This window comes from Ornithodoros turicata, chromosome 10 (assembly GCF_037126465.1).
Source record: "Ornithodoros turicata isolate Travis chromosome 10, ASM3712646v1, whole genome shotgun sequence".
Lineage (NCBI taxonomy): Eukaryota > Metazoa > Arthropoda > Arachnida > Ixodida > Argasidae > Ornithodoros > Ornithodoros turicata.
The window spans coordinates 23,543,565-23,558,315 of NC_088210.1; the positions used below are offsets into that span (position 1 = coordinate 23,543,565).

The following is a 14,751-nucleotide window of genomic DNA, read 5'->3' on the forward strand; positions in this document are numbered from 1 at the left end:
TCGTGGCGACGCCCACTTCTGTGTGGCCAACAACGACGAGCCTACCCTGCCACTCCCCCTCCCCCCCCCCGTCTCAAGAGTTTACATGCGGTAACATGACATTCTGGGGTAAACATAAACGGGCCCGAGCGACGACTTCCGGTGCCACGAAGACTTCCGGTCCTTCCGCGACTTAGGACGCTCGGAATTAGCCACCATTCAGAATTATATCTTTGGCTTTCCTGATTTGTTGAAAACTGGAGGTGTACGCCTTTTTGTGGCAATTTGAATTGACACAAAAAGGCGTATACGACCCTCTCTCACCTCAAATCAGAAGCGATAACTGTATCAGTCGGCACAGTTGTTGGCGCAGAGCGTGTTTGCTGAGAAACCAGGTGTCGCTTTGGCACCAAACCGGAAGCGGTGAAAACGGCATGTATATCAACACACTATACGTCAAAGTGGTCTCACCTGTAACCCGCTCCTGACGCAGCCATCGCTGCTTACGTCGATTCCTCCCCAACCGTCGTCACCAGACTCTTGAGGTTCCTGACCAAGTCCTTGCACTTGAGTACCACCTCTTCCTGCACTAGATTGAAAGACATGGCTATGATGGCCAGGCCGAGCACTAGATAGAAACAACAGATGATAAGCTTCGCCTGGCCATCTCCCGACGAAGTGTCCGTTTCAAAGATGGCGCTACCGGGCACGAAGTCGCCGAACCCGATCGTGCTGAGTGTTATGAAGCTGAAGTAAGCGCCATCGAGAAATGTCCAGTTTTCCCACACGGAGAACAAGGTGGCACCGAAGCAGATGTAGCCGGATACGAGTAAAAGCACCAGGTAGACCGGGATCCTGTCCTCTTCTTTGCCGATCGGTTTGGGAGGCGGAGGACCTACTGTACTCGGCGTTGGGGTCAGGGGCATCTTGGTAGTTTCTAGGGAAGCCTTGTCTAGCACGCTGTTTGGAGAACCTGAGGAAGAAATGTCGCACGGTAAATTGTACATACACTATTATATACTCTTAGAAATTAGGTGGTGGAGGTGGTGGTGGTAACTTCACCGCATGGCACGATCCTAGCCAACCATCATCACGAATGATATCGTTACCTTCCTTTTTTTGTGTGACACTTATGCTGTCCATAATTGTCACACGAAAAAGCGTACGCCTCCCGTTTTCAACAAATCAGGGCAGATAACGATATCATTCGAGACGATGGTTGGCTAGGAGCGTGCTATGCAGTGAAGTTCATTTCTAAGATTATATATAATAGCGTATGTACAATTTAACACCGTTTCAACTATAGTTGAAACGGTGTTCAAAATTCAAATGTAAGAATTTATTTTAAGAATACCAATTTAAAACTGCAAATAGAAGAACGTCATGTGAGTTCTATGTGTGTGCTCATGCATTTTCGATGTATGCAGGACTGTATCTGACGACGTTCCGAACCGAAATCGGAGCCGAACTTTTTTTCGGTGCGTCACCACGTGCTACCAAACGGGAAGCCGAAGTTCGGCCGAAGAATTCTGAATTCAGCATCTGAGTCTGGGCCACGTCTCCTTTCAGCTACTTTCAGCGGTCCAGCTCAATGGGATAATTCCTGTATTCATAGGAGGAGAAGTCGCATTCGTAGCAACAGCTGGCCCGTTTGCGACGTCATTGTTGCTATGGTTACCCTTCCGACTGAATAGTCATCGACTTGCTTGCTGCTTATTCGGCATACGACAGTTCCGGTTTCTGCACAGAGATCTGGCTTCGCCAGATACAGCCGAATTCGGCCAGAAACTTCAAGTACCGAAAAAAGTTTGGTCCCGATTTCGGTTCGTAAAGAAAATGGTCCGTTTTCGTGCCATGTGGTTCACACTCAAGACGACACTGAAAAAATAAAAAATTAAAAAAGTTAAAAATTAATTAAGTTTAATTAAATTAAATTAAAATTTAATTATTTTTAAATTATAAAATTTAAAATAAATAAAAGGTTCATAAATAGTTCATAATAAATAGTTTCATAAATAAGTTATCACGACAAACACTAGGTGTAATAACAATGTGGAGCAGTTTTACGGGTAGTGTGCATGTTCCATTCCAATTCGTATTCCGCATAGTACATATGTGCGCATGTTCATGTTCATTTGTTCATATGGGAGTATAACGAGCTCATCTCTTTTTGTACATCTTGAGGAGTGTTTGACACTCTTTTGTTGTTCACCGCACCTTTTTCTGACGTTTGTTCCGGGGCCTCTTTGACTTCTCTGTGGTCTCTTCCCCCTGCGACGGAGTTGGCCACAGATACAACAGTCTCGAGCACCTCGGCAGGAATCTGGGTCTTGGGTCCGGTGACTAGCGACTCCCTCTGTCGGTGACATAGTGCGCAACAGACGCGGCTGTAGAAAAACTTGAAGCTGTGCGCCAAGATATTGCCGATGTTGGTCAAGCATAGAAGCATCAGGGGAATGCCGAAGAGTGCGTATACTATCGTGACCACTTTGCCAGAGCTCGTCTTCGGTGCTATGTTTCCGTAACCTGCAAGATGGAAACGACGCGATAACGTTTCTGCCTTTCTTAGCGATATGCACTCCTTCCGCTTCATTTTGGAAAGCGCGGTGCGTTACTGTCTTCAGGAGTTGGTTATCTAAACAAACCCCCAAAAGGTTATTTTTAGTATCGTCACACTCTATCGCAACAGCGCAGCATTAGTCTACTTTCGCTAAAAAAAGCCGGAAAGAGACGTACTGCTGGTTGGCTTCCCCTGCGTACACTGTACCAGTGCAGCGAAAGCACGCTTTCCAGGAGACTGGCCCGGGCGGACGGAACGAACAAATGGTTTCACTTCGCTCCCTAGGCCCTTAAAAATGAACTTCACCGTATAGCACGCTCCTAGCCAACCGTCATCTCGAATGATATCGTTATCTGCTCCGATTTGTTGAAAAGTGAGGCGTACGCCGTTTTTGTGACAATTATGAACAGCATAAGTGTAACAAAAAAAAAAAAAGGCGTACGCCTCCCGTTTCCAACAAATCAGGGCAGATAACGATATCATTCGAGATGATGGTTGGCTAGGAGAGTGCTATGCGGTGAAGTTCATATCTAAGAGTGTATCCGTAGAATGCATTGATAAAGAGTCTCGGCATGATACTTGGAGGACAGGGGCGTGATCAAAAAGACAAGGTCGACTCGTAGGAGAATAGTGCATGTCCCAACAGCTTAGGCGGTACTGATATGGTACGGTGGCTTTGTGCCGTGCGATCGATTAATTTCGCACACTGCAAAACGAGGTGGAGGCTTGCGAGACCTCAGCATTCATCTAGAGTATTTAAAATCGTCGCTTCATTCAATCACAATCTGTTATAGCCATTATATATCGGTACATTTCAGCCCTTCAGAGTAAGTGGTGAAATTAACGATACACTGCAGCTTCAAACAAACAAAATTTTAGCTGCTTTAGCGGTACGTGTGCAGGAATTTCCCTACACTCCCCCCAGGGGGGTGTACACCCTTCCTGCATTTTTGCAACCCCCCCCCCCTGAAATTTCTCAGGTGACCCCATCCAGCTCGGCCACCAACACGTTCTGGCAGAGAGTCCGGCGCAGCGAATTACATCCTGTACTGTCAAACTTGGGCTGTAGGACCACAGTCATGCAGATGATCGTACCATGCATTTGTCCAAAGTCATTTGAAAGTGAGTGTTCAATGCATATATTGCGCGCATATACGAGCAATAATGCGTGCGGACACGCAAACTCAATTGGATCTTCAAGAACAATTTGCAATTCGATTATGCATCTTAATGTCGAAATGCCGTTCATAATGAATCTGTATTCTAATGTACTGTGTTCTAACGTAATAACATGTACAAATAAAACGGGAAAGCTGTGCAGAGATGTCACCATTGTGCCACGATTCTTTCAGTTTCTAATAAAAATTCCTTAAGTGGAACCTTCACCAAGCATAACCAGCTTCCCCTTGAAAGCTCGGCACCCCCCCCCCCCCCCCCCCAGCAGTGAATTTCTGGAGAAATCACTGTACGTGTGTGATTCGTTACTGTATCACTGAGCTAGGCATATACGTCCTTCTTCGCGTAATTTAGAGAGACTTAAATTAACTATACTTAATTATTTTGTGAAAACACGACGGGGTACCTTCTACTGCCGAAGTCATAGTCTACATTTCCTATGCGTCCATGTACCCCGACGTTCTCCACGAATAGCACAATCTATTCAATCCCTTCCGTTATGTTTGTGCAATGTATCCAACTACACTGATTGGATTGTCCTTCCACATGCAAGCGAAGCGCTGAATTGCTACGCCGGTTATACTCAGTAAAGCTTAACCAAACTATACAAATATACAAGCGCAATGCACCGCATTTTCAGCCTCGCAAAGGGAATCTTCTACTTTATACGTCTACGAATCCGCCTTTACACCAATTGACTATGTGCATACACTTTCATTCTGATGCGACGATGGAGGAAGATCCCGTTTTGGAGGCCCACCATTCATTCGGCTCGGAGTATACACGCTATTGTGTCTCGCCAACCAGTGTATAGGAAGAGTAATAAATTCTTCCAACGTCCTTCGTCGTCTGATCGCAATGAAGAGAATCCTTCGGAGACATTTCTCTCGAGTAAAAGGAATAATCTCAGTGTGTGCGCCGAATGCGAAATCTTCCGACTCGGATTGCGACAAATGACAGCGGTTAAGCAAACTTTACTTTCGGTTTTTTCCTTTGTTTCTTTTTTTTTATTTCTTGTTTCTTTCAGGCGCGACTAGTATAAAGATACAGTTCCGACGTGTAATTAATAACTTCCAGACGTGCACTCTTAAAACAGGGATTCACCACATAACATGCTGAAGGCCAGCCACGGTGAAGAATGAATTACCGTTATCATTGTCTATTGTCGCTGGGCGTACTCCTTTTTGTGACATTTAACATAACTGCATACGTGTTACAAAAAGGCGTACCCCTTTCGTTTTCAACAAATCGGAGGACATGGCTAGCTGGGAGCGTGCTATGCGGTGAAATTTCGTTTTTAGGAGTGTAGAGATAGGATAGGGGCGTACGCCTTTTTGTGGCAATTTGGATATATGGTAATTGCCACAAAAAGGCGTACGCCTCCCTCTCTCCTCAAATCAAAAGCGATAACCCTATCACTCGCGGCAATGGTTGACACACAGTGTGCTATGCGGTGAAGTTCTGTTTTTAGAGTGTATTTCGTGGCAATGATTGGTGCAGAACGTGCTATGCGGTGAAGTTCAGTTTTTCGAGTGTAAGTGTCACAAAAAGGCGTACGTCTACCGCGTTTAACAAGTAAAGAGAGAGGACGATGTCATTCACGATGACGGCTGGCTGAAAGCGTGCGCAGCCGTGATGTTCTGTTTTAAGAGTTCTGGTTTACTGCCTCGGCGCTTTCAAAGGGAACCTTCTAGTATGATATTGCGAGGCGCAGAATGAGCACAGTCACGCGTACGTCTGACACCAGCGCAGCGTTGACATACGACTGTTTTTTTTTTTTTCCGCCAGACAGACACTCATTCATATAACGTGTGTCAACTCTGCGGAACTTGGACCCGCGGTGAAGCTTCCGCAACCGATGCCGGTTGTTGGCGACATTCCAAGAGAAAAATGAGTTACAAACTCGTTACGAATGCGTCAGAAAGAGTACGGGCGAGTCCAAAATTGGTTTCAGGCACTAAATAATAACAACAACGAGTATATAATAATGATTACGTCGGGCACGAAAGACAGCAGTACAAACGGCAGTGTAATACGCTTCTCGTTTCAATGTGCTACAATGCTTCATGCACTACGCGACGTAGTGTTACACAATGTCGGCCGGCAAACTAAACCGTGATTAAGCAGACTCCAAATTGCTTGTCACAGCTAGACCTGGCTCGAGTCCAGCTTAATGACCCGTCTTGCCACACCACCGAAGCGCAGAAAAAAGAAAAAAAAAATCGGTACAATCTCTCTCGCACGAAAAATTAAAAAACGTATTTATTTATTTAAATTCTTACGACCCTCATTCAGAAGTCAGCTCCCGTGCTTCAACCGAGAAGAAGAGAGATGACGAGCATTTTGCGAAGCGTCAAAGATCAATCAGACACCCACCAAGCCCTATCCGATGTCAAAAGAGCGTATTGGAGGCTTGAGTTTTAAGGGTTATGCAAACGCATGAATACGGGGATTATCCCATGTGACTGTAGGACTAAAGAAGATTGAGATCGACCACGGAGGCCCAAGTTCTGTCGGTAAGTACTAACAAAATAAGGCGAGGATGAAAAAAAAAAAAAAAAGAACGGAACTGGATCAGTCAGTCGCAGCATGCAAGTAAAACAGAAACAGGTAAATACAACATCGCTGCAACTATAACTCATGTCGCCTGCGCGTATGCTTCTCCTTATTAGGGTGAGGCCTGCAGCGAAGCACGCTTGCCAGGTGTAGTCCTTTGACAGACCGTCACGGGTCATTCTTTGGAACCTTGATATGTCTTACGTGTATGAACACCAACAGGGTCCCCATTCCTGTTTCTGCACAAGAAGAAGCAAAATTGGTGATGGCAGCTCTCGGGTGCTGTGAGATCCGTACTCCAGGAACACTGCCCCGTTTCGTCGTGAAAGCTGTGTGTGTCGCCTGCATTGTAGTTGCGGTCCTGCATTTCGCACACTCTTAAAAATGAACATCACCACACAACATGCTACTAGGCAATCATCATCCTGAATGACATCGTTGTTCCTCCTCATTAGCTGAAAACGGGGAGGGGGCGTACGCTATTTTTGTGGTGTTATGCAGTTCATAATTGACAAAAAAAATGACGTATGGCCATCGTTTTCAAAAAGCAAGGGGGCAGAACGTTGTCATTCGGGATGACGGTTCTACACTCTTAAAAATGAACTTCACCGCACAGCACGCTCCTGGCCAACCATTATCTCGAATGATATCGTTATCTGCCCTGATTTGTTGGAAACACGGGGCGTACGCCTTTTCTGTGACAATTATGAACAGCATAAGTGTCACAGAAATGGCGTACGCCCCCCGTTTTCAACAAATCAGGGCAGATAACGATATCATTCCAGATAATGGTTGGCTAGGAGCGTGCTATGAGGTGAAGTTCATTTTTAAGAGTGTACTAGCGTGCTGTGCGGTGAAGCCTGTTTCTAGAGTGCAGAGAATGTTTCTATTCTCCTGCACTCTTAAAACAGAACTTCACCGCATAGCACGTTTTGCGCCAACCATTGCCACGGATGATACGGTTATCGCTTCTGATTCGAAGAGAGAGGGAGGCGTACGCCTTTTCTGTGGAAATTATCATGTATCCAAACTGCCACAAAAAAGGCGTACGCCCCCTCTCTCTCCGAATCAGAAGCGATAACCCTATCATTCCTGGCAATCGTTTGCGCACAGCGTGCTATGCAGTGAAGCTCTGTTTGTAGAGTGTATCGTCTAAACACTTCTTCAGTTGTAACACCAGGATCCTTGTTCGTTATGAGAAACAAAGTGCCTTCAATTACCAAAGAAATAGACGACCCACTTTTCAATAATGAACTGCGATACTTTGAAACGGGCCTGTTCGCTAAAAAAAGTGACGTCAAACGTCCTTCCGTTCATGACATCGATCCCGGTACATCGTAGCATGATGTGGCGAATTGATGTCCAAGGCCGTCACGCTCAAGGACACTGCGGGGATCACATTTATACGAAACGAAAATTTCATCGCAGTAAATAAGACGGCGACAGCGCATTGGCAGAATATCCTAGCGAAAGAGAAAATGTCGGGGATTGAGAGAAAGTTAGCAGAGGAGGAACGGTTGAAGGAAACAGGATCGGTGAGAAGTTCGAAAGAAAAGCGGGGACTTCCGTTGAACTGCTGCGTATCATTTTTCACTTTCGGAAGGTCGCACGGACGTCAAACTTCTGTCACATTCCCATCCATTTTGCGCCGTTGAAAGGGCACGTGTTCTTTTTTTCTTTTTTTAAACGCTAACGCAAACAGTGTCGTCGTGTGTGTTTTCACGCTATTTTGTCCTACACTGTCCTACACTCTAAAAATAGAACTTCACCGAATGACACGGTGAGAAGCAACCGTCATTCAAAAATGATATTCGCACTCTTTCCTGACGCGTTGAAAATCGAAAGTGTGCGGTTTTTTGCACTAGCTAATAAATATCGAAATCGATACAAAATGGCCCAAAAATGCGTTCTTAGAGCACGGTTCAGTCAAAAACGAAAGTTTTGTTCTTAGCCTGGGACATGTCCCCTACTGAGATGTTTCGAGGTGACTACCGCCACCACCATAACCAATTTTTCTTTTATTTTTTGCGGTTCCAGTTAGCCTTTGAAAGATACATCACCCTGCGCACGATCACCTTCCTTAAAAAACTGCTTTAAACCCGCGAAAAAAAATGGAAAAAGGAAAACTGTCTGACGCAAAAACTTCACACCCGTTAAGCTCCTTACTCGTTAACCACTTAGCATTAGAATCTCTTTCGGGACACTAGCGTGTAGTGCACTTCCCATTTGCGTACTCAAAAGGGCCTTTGTTCGATTGATAAAGTTTTTTACATCCCGTAGTTAGAACACGTGGCCCTTGTCTCGTCGTCAGCCAGATTGACAAGGTCAATATCACTAATGGGATCAATGTTTGCTTCAACGGGGTGCTTTTCAATTTGGGAGACAATCTTGCCGACGGCTTCAATCTCGTCTATTGGCCTTCATGTGCAAAGAATGGCCGTCTCGGAAGGAAATTGAACCGCTTACCGAGTCTGTCCACACGTAATTTTGTCGAAGTCTGTCCCATACCGTGTCCACATGCGGTTCACGAATGACATAATGTTTCGAAGTGTTCAGCAACAGGGATCCCTGTTCGCTATTTTATCGTATATCAATGTACTGTAATTTTCGGTGTATAACACGCACTCATATATAACACGCACCTTACAGATTTGTTCGTGTCGCACGCGGCATTAGTGTTAGACACTTACAAATACTCGAAGGAGAAAACACACGATGCACACCTACACTCTTAAAAATGAACTTCACCGCATAGCACGCTCCTAGCCAACCATCATCTCCAACTCCAATGATATCGTTATCTGCCCTGATTTGTTGAAAACGGGATGCGCACGCTTTTTTGTGACAATTATGAACAGCATAAGTGTCACAAAAAATGCGTACGCCTGCCGTTTTCAACAAATCAGGGCAGATAACGATATCATTCGAGACGATGGTTGGCTAGGAGCGTGCTATGCGGTGAAGTTCATTTTTAAGAATGATAGGCATCGTCTCCAGCAGCGGTCAGCACGACTGGCAGCAACACACAAAGCACAACTCTATGTACCATGATACCGTATTGTTCATAACCTACGTCACGTTTAGTCGGGGCGAAGCCTTCTATTGTAAAATCACTCCGAATTCGAGGGTTAAGGTCGATGGCATGCCCTCAGAAACTCCGGTGTGATCACCCTTGGTTTATACACTGTTAAAACATAACTTCACCACATAGCACGCTCCTAGCACACCGTCATCCCGAATGATATCATTCTGTGTCATGATTTGTTCAAAACAAGGGGGAGGCGCCTATCCGGGACAAGCATAATGTGTCTCAGATAGGCGCCTCCTCCCATTTTCAACAAATCAATGCACAGAATGATATCATTCGGTATGGAGGTTGGCTAAGAGCGTGCTATGTGGTGAAGTTCTGTTTTAACAGTGTACAAGGACACTGACGATATTATGCGGCAATGTATCGATGCATTCCACGCGCTTACAGATAACACGCACGGCCTACTCTCTCTCTCTCTCTTTGCGCGATTACTATATGCCAATACCCATAATCATCAACGTTTAATTTTTAATTCGCCACGGAAATTTTGATTGATTTTGGCAGCTGCAGTAACTGGTTGGCATTACGTACCCTTATCATATCATACCATAGCTTCCATCTCACGAGTTATTTCCATAACCAAGTCATAATGTCAGAGAATTTAATATTTTGATTCATAGATTGATTTGCGGTTTTTTATCGGCACCTTATCACCCCCCAGTTTGCTTACGAACCGCTTCAGGATTTTCATATGAGGCGGCATGCATGGTATATTTACAGAAAGTTTAGGACAAACTCCTTGACCTTTCTCATCGGAAAAGTGAGGCCAACGCGCCTGTGTGACACTTATACTGTTTTGTTAATTGTCACAAAAAGGCGTATGCCCCGCTCTTTCCACAAATCAAGAGTGATAACTTGATCATTCTGTGCAATATGGCTGGCCTTCAACGTGTTATGCGCTGAAGTTCTGTTTTAAGAGTGACAAGGAAGGAAGTCTCGCATCATAACCATCGCGGGAAGTGTCAGGAGGATAAGATATCCCGTCTATCTCGTTGGACGCAGTGAAAGAATATCGTCATTCAAGCATCACATCAACGAAGGCCGCACAAAACTTCCCCAAGTGGGGAGGATAATGTATATAGAGCTCCATAAATGCGGTCCCAGTACGAGTATACAAAAAACCTCCTCTGCCACCCAGTCCGTCTCTGTTATACCGAACGCGACAAACACGCAAAAATGACCTACGTATTAAGACCGCCTTCGTGGATACGTAACAGTCGGGCAATAGAATACACCCCATCGCAGCCACGAAGGCCAGTAAAACAATGCGCTCGCAAATTAGGTTTGTGTATTATCCTGCAGATGCATTCGCCGCGTAGAATAACGAGAAAAAATATAAGATGATGATAACACGGGGTGTCATGATGTGATGACGTTGAGTTGACCCTGGAGCTGCTATACGCCGTTACATGTGCGAGATTAAACATGCGATATTGGAATGAAGAGAGAAAAGAGCAACGTCAGAGTTACACTCTAAAACCAGAACTTCACCGCATAGCACGCTGTACGCCAACCATTGCGAAGAATGATAGAGTTATTGCTCCTGATTCGAAGAGAGAGGTGGGCGTACGCCTTTTTGTGGCAATTTGGATATATGAAAATTGCCACAAAAAGGCGTACGCCCACCATTCTCTTCGAATCAGAAGCGATAACCCTATCATTCGCGGCAATGGTTGGCACACAGCGTGCTATGCGGTGAAGTTCTGTTTTTAGAGTGTAGTTGAGTGTGCAGGTGTTGAGCCTTCACGTCGCATCTTGTCGCGTATGCCCCGAGTCTCGTGGAGTTTCTGTTCGCTCACCACAATATTCCTTCCTCCTCTGATCGTCTGCACTCTTAAAAACGAACTTCACCGCATAAAGCGCTCCTAGCCGACCATCATCTCGAATGACATCGTTATCTGCCCTGATTTGTTGAAAACGTGAGGCGTACGCCTTTTCTGTGACACTTCTGCTGTTCATAATTGTCACAGAAAAAGGCGTACGCCTCCTGTTTTCAACAAATCAGGGAAGATAACGATATCATTCGAGATGACGGTTGGCTACGAGCGTGCTATGCGGTGAAGTTCGTGTCTAAGAGTGGTGGCAGAAGCGTCGCTTTGAGCGCCCCTCCTTCGCACTTTCTAACGAATCTTCCATCGTTCCTCCCAGCGTCGTTCGGATATACACTCTCAGAACAGAACTTCACCGCATAGCACGTTGTCCGCCAACCATTGCAACGAATGATACACTCTTAAAAATGAACTTCACCGCATAGCACGCTCCTAGCGAACCATAATCTCGAATGATATCGTTATCTGCCCTGATTTGTTGAAAACGGTAGGCGTACGCCTTTTTTGTGACAATTATGAACAGCATAAATGTCACAAAAAAGGCGTACGCCTCCCGTTTTCAACAAATCAGGGAAGATAACGATATCATTCGAGATGACGGTTGGCTACGAGCGTGCTATGCGGTGAAGTTCGTGTCTAAGAGTGGTGGCAGAAGCGTCGCTTTGAGCGCCCCTCCTTCGCACTTTCTAACGAATCTTCCATCGTTCCTCCCAGCGTCGTTCGGATATACACTCTCAGAACAGAACTTCACCGCATAGCACGTTGTCCGCCAACCATTGCAACGAATGATACACTCTTAAAAATGAACTTCACCGCATAGCACGCTCCTAGCGAACCATAATCTCGAATGATATCGTTATCTGCCCTGATTTGTTGAAAACGGTAGGCGTACGCCTTTTTTGTGACAATTATGAACAGCATAAATGTCACAAAAAAGGCGTACGCCTCCCGTTTTCAACAAATCAGGGAAGATAACGATATCATTCGAGATGACGGTTGGCTACGAGCGTGCTATGCGGTGAAGTTCGTGTCTAAGAGTGGTGGCAGAAGCGTCGCTTTGAGCGCCCCTCCTTCGCACTTTCTAACGAATCTTCCATCGTTCCTCCCAGCGTCGTTCGGATATACACTCTCAGAACAGAACTTCACCGCATAGCACGTTGTCCGCCAACCATTGCAACGAATGATACACTCTTAAAAATGAACTTCACCGCATAGCACGCTCCTAGCGAACCATAATCTCGAATGATATCGTTATCTGCCCTGATTTGTTGAAAACGGTAGGCGTACGCCTTTTTTGTGACAATTATGAACAGCATAAATGTCACAAAAAAGGCGTACGCCTCCCGTTTTCAACAAATCAGGGAAGATAACGATATCATTCGAGATGACGGTTGGCTACGAGCGTGCTATGCGGTGAAGTTCGTGTCTAAGAGTGGTGGCAGAAGCGTCGCTTTGAGCGCCCCTCCTTCGCACTTTCTAACGAATCTTCCATCGTTCCTCCCAGCGTCGTTCGGATATACACTCTCAGAACAGAACTTCACCGCATAGCACGTTGTCCGCCAACCATTGCAACGAATGATACACTCTTAAAAATGAACTTCACCGCATAGCACGCTCCTAGCGAACCATAATCTCGAATGATATCGTTATCTGCCCTGATTTGTTGAAAACGGTAGGCGTACGCCTTTTTTGTGACAATTATGAACAGCATAAATGTCACAAAAAAGGCGTACGCCTCCCGTTTTCAACAAATCAGGGAAGATAACGACATCATTCGAGATTATGGTTCGCTAGGAGCGCGCTATGCGGTGAAGTTCATTTTTAAGAGTGTAGGGTTACCGCTTCTGAGTCGAAGAGAGATAGTGGCGTACGCCTTTTTGTAGCAATTTGGATGTATGATAATTGCTACAAAAAGGCGTACGCCCCTCTCTCCCTCTTCAAATCAGAAGGGATAACCCTATCATTCGTGGCAGTGGCTGGCGCACAACGTACTATGCGGTGAAGTTCCGTCCTGAGAGTGCATATTCTTCCGCGATATCTTCTTTGCGCGTGGTCTCCTCCTCGCTCTCCTTCGTCGGCATTCCGTCCGACAAAGTCGCTTGTGCAGATTCCCGGTGGTAAGGAATAAACAACAGAAAATAACGTGGGGAAAGGGCTCCCCTCTCCTTTCACTCTTTCCCTGCACTCCATCGGTTGCTTGTCCCTTTTCACTTTCTCATCATATTTTTTTTTTTCGGCTCTGGTTGTAAACACTGACTGTTAATTTCGAAACTCAGTTGGCCTAGGCCAGTGTATCAGTGTGTGTAAATGAAGAAATAATACGATCGTTAAGTGGAACCATAGACTAGAGCACCTATTAGAACCCCCATCCGCTGATTCAAAAGTTGGTATCGCTCTAAAAGCACACTCTTAAAAATGAATTACGGCGTACGCCTCCCGTTTTCAACAAGTCAGGGCAGATAACGATATCATTCGTGATGATGGTTGGCTAGGAGCGTGCTATGCGGTGAAGTTCGTTTCTAATAGTGCAGGCAGACGAAAAGCGAGAGTTCTGCAATGTCGATCGTGATGCGGATATTCTCAACCCTTCTTCATATTTCGTCACTCGCACCAAGTTGCAACAAAAACAACTGACTGTACACTGTCGCAAGGTTAATACAACTTTACCCACATAACAATTTCAGTCCTCAAAATGTAACAACGCTTTTATTGACTTGTAAAACGTAACGGCGCGTATACGTTCGTTGAACCGAGCGAAACGTTGGAGCAGGAAAGCAAGCGCGTTTCACTGTCGAGTTTGGGGTCGTCTCGTTGGATTATTGAATTGGAAATAAAAATAGGAAGACGGCGTATTCGTCCCGAAAGGGATGTTTATACATCGTTCCCCTTTTATGCCCTACTAAACTGGAAGCGTCGGCCGTTATCCTTCATGGCCATTTCTGCAGAGACTAGTTTTGACGTACACTAAAATATGTATTCATCGTGCTTTGCAGATCATGGTACCATACAAATCCGAAACAATGAAGTTTAAACGACGTCAGAAATGATGACATCTGTCTTCATAGCTTGATTGAAGGGACTCATAGAAACTCACGCGGCCGATTGTTGGGGCGAACAACTTGCATGGTGCCTGAAGGGATGCCTGAGGTGCCCGTTCGCTTTCTGGTTTAGCCCGACTTGGAGGAACTCGTTCCTGAATTTTGTGTACACCGTGCCATAAAATTGGTTTCTGTTTCATGTCTCATTCCTGTACGAACGTAATATGAAAATCCGACCGCGTATGAAATCGCGAATAAGCCTCGAGGTTCTCCCCATCGTATCCTTACACGGATCACTGATAGCTGCAACCGTCGGACAACACCTTTCTAGAAATTCATTCAACATCACATGATCGTGGCCATTCCTCACAGACCCTCACATCACGTCAACAGCATAGTTCATCATTCTACTTCAACTTGAAAACCCATCATTCACTTTCGACTTCAGCATCACATCACATCATAGGTCATCATCACTCAACATCAGCTTCAGCATCACGTCGTATCGCAGCCCATCGCTCA

General features: G+C 45.4%; 1 protein-coding gene across 1 annotated transcript in view; it reads right to left on the bottom strand.

The window, feature by feature from the left end:
• Nucleotides 1–14,751, bottom strand: part of LOC135371106 (two pore potassium channel protein sup-9-like) — a 32,740-nt gene that overhangs the window by 6,550 nt on the left and 11,439 nt on the right. Inside the window, exons 2-3 of the mRNA XM_064605115.1 lie at nucleotides 2,197–2,505; nucleotides 451–952 (exon numbers count right to left, since the gene is read on the bottom strand). Coding sequence (XP_064461185.1) covers nucleotides 483–952; nucleotides 2,197–2,505 — 779 coding nt within the window. The 3' untranslated portion in view covers nucleotides 451–482. The remainder of the gene's footprint in view (nucleotides 1–450; nucleotides 953–2,196; nucleotides 2,506–14,751) is intronic.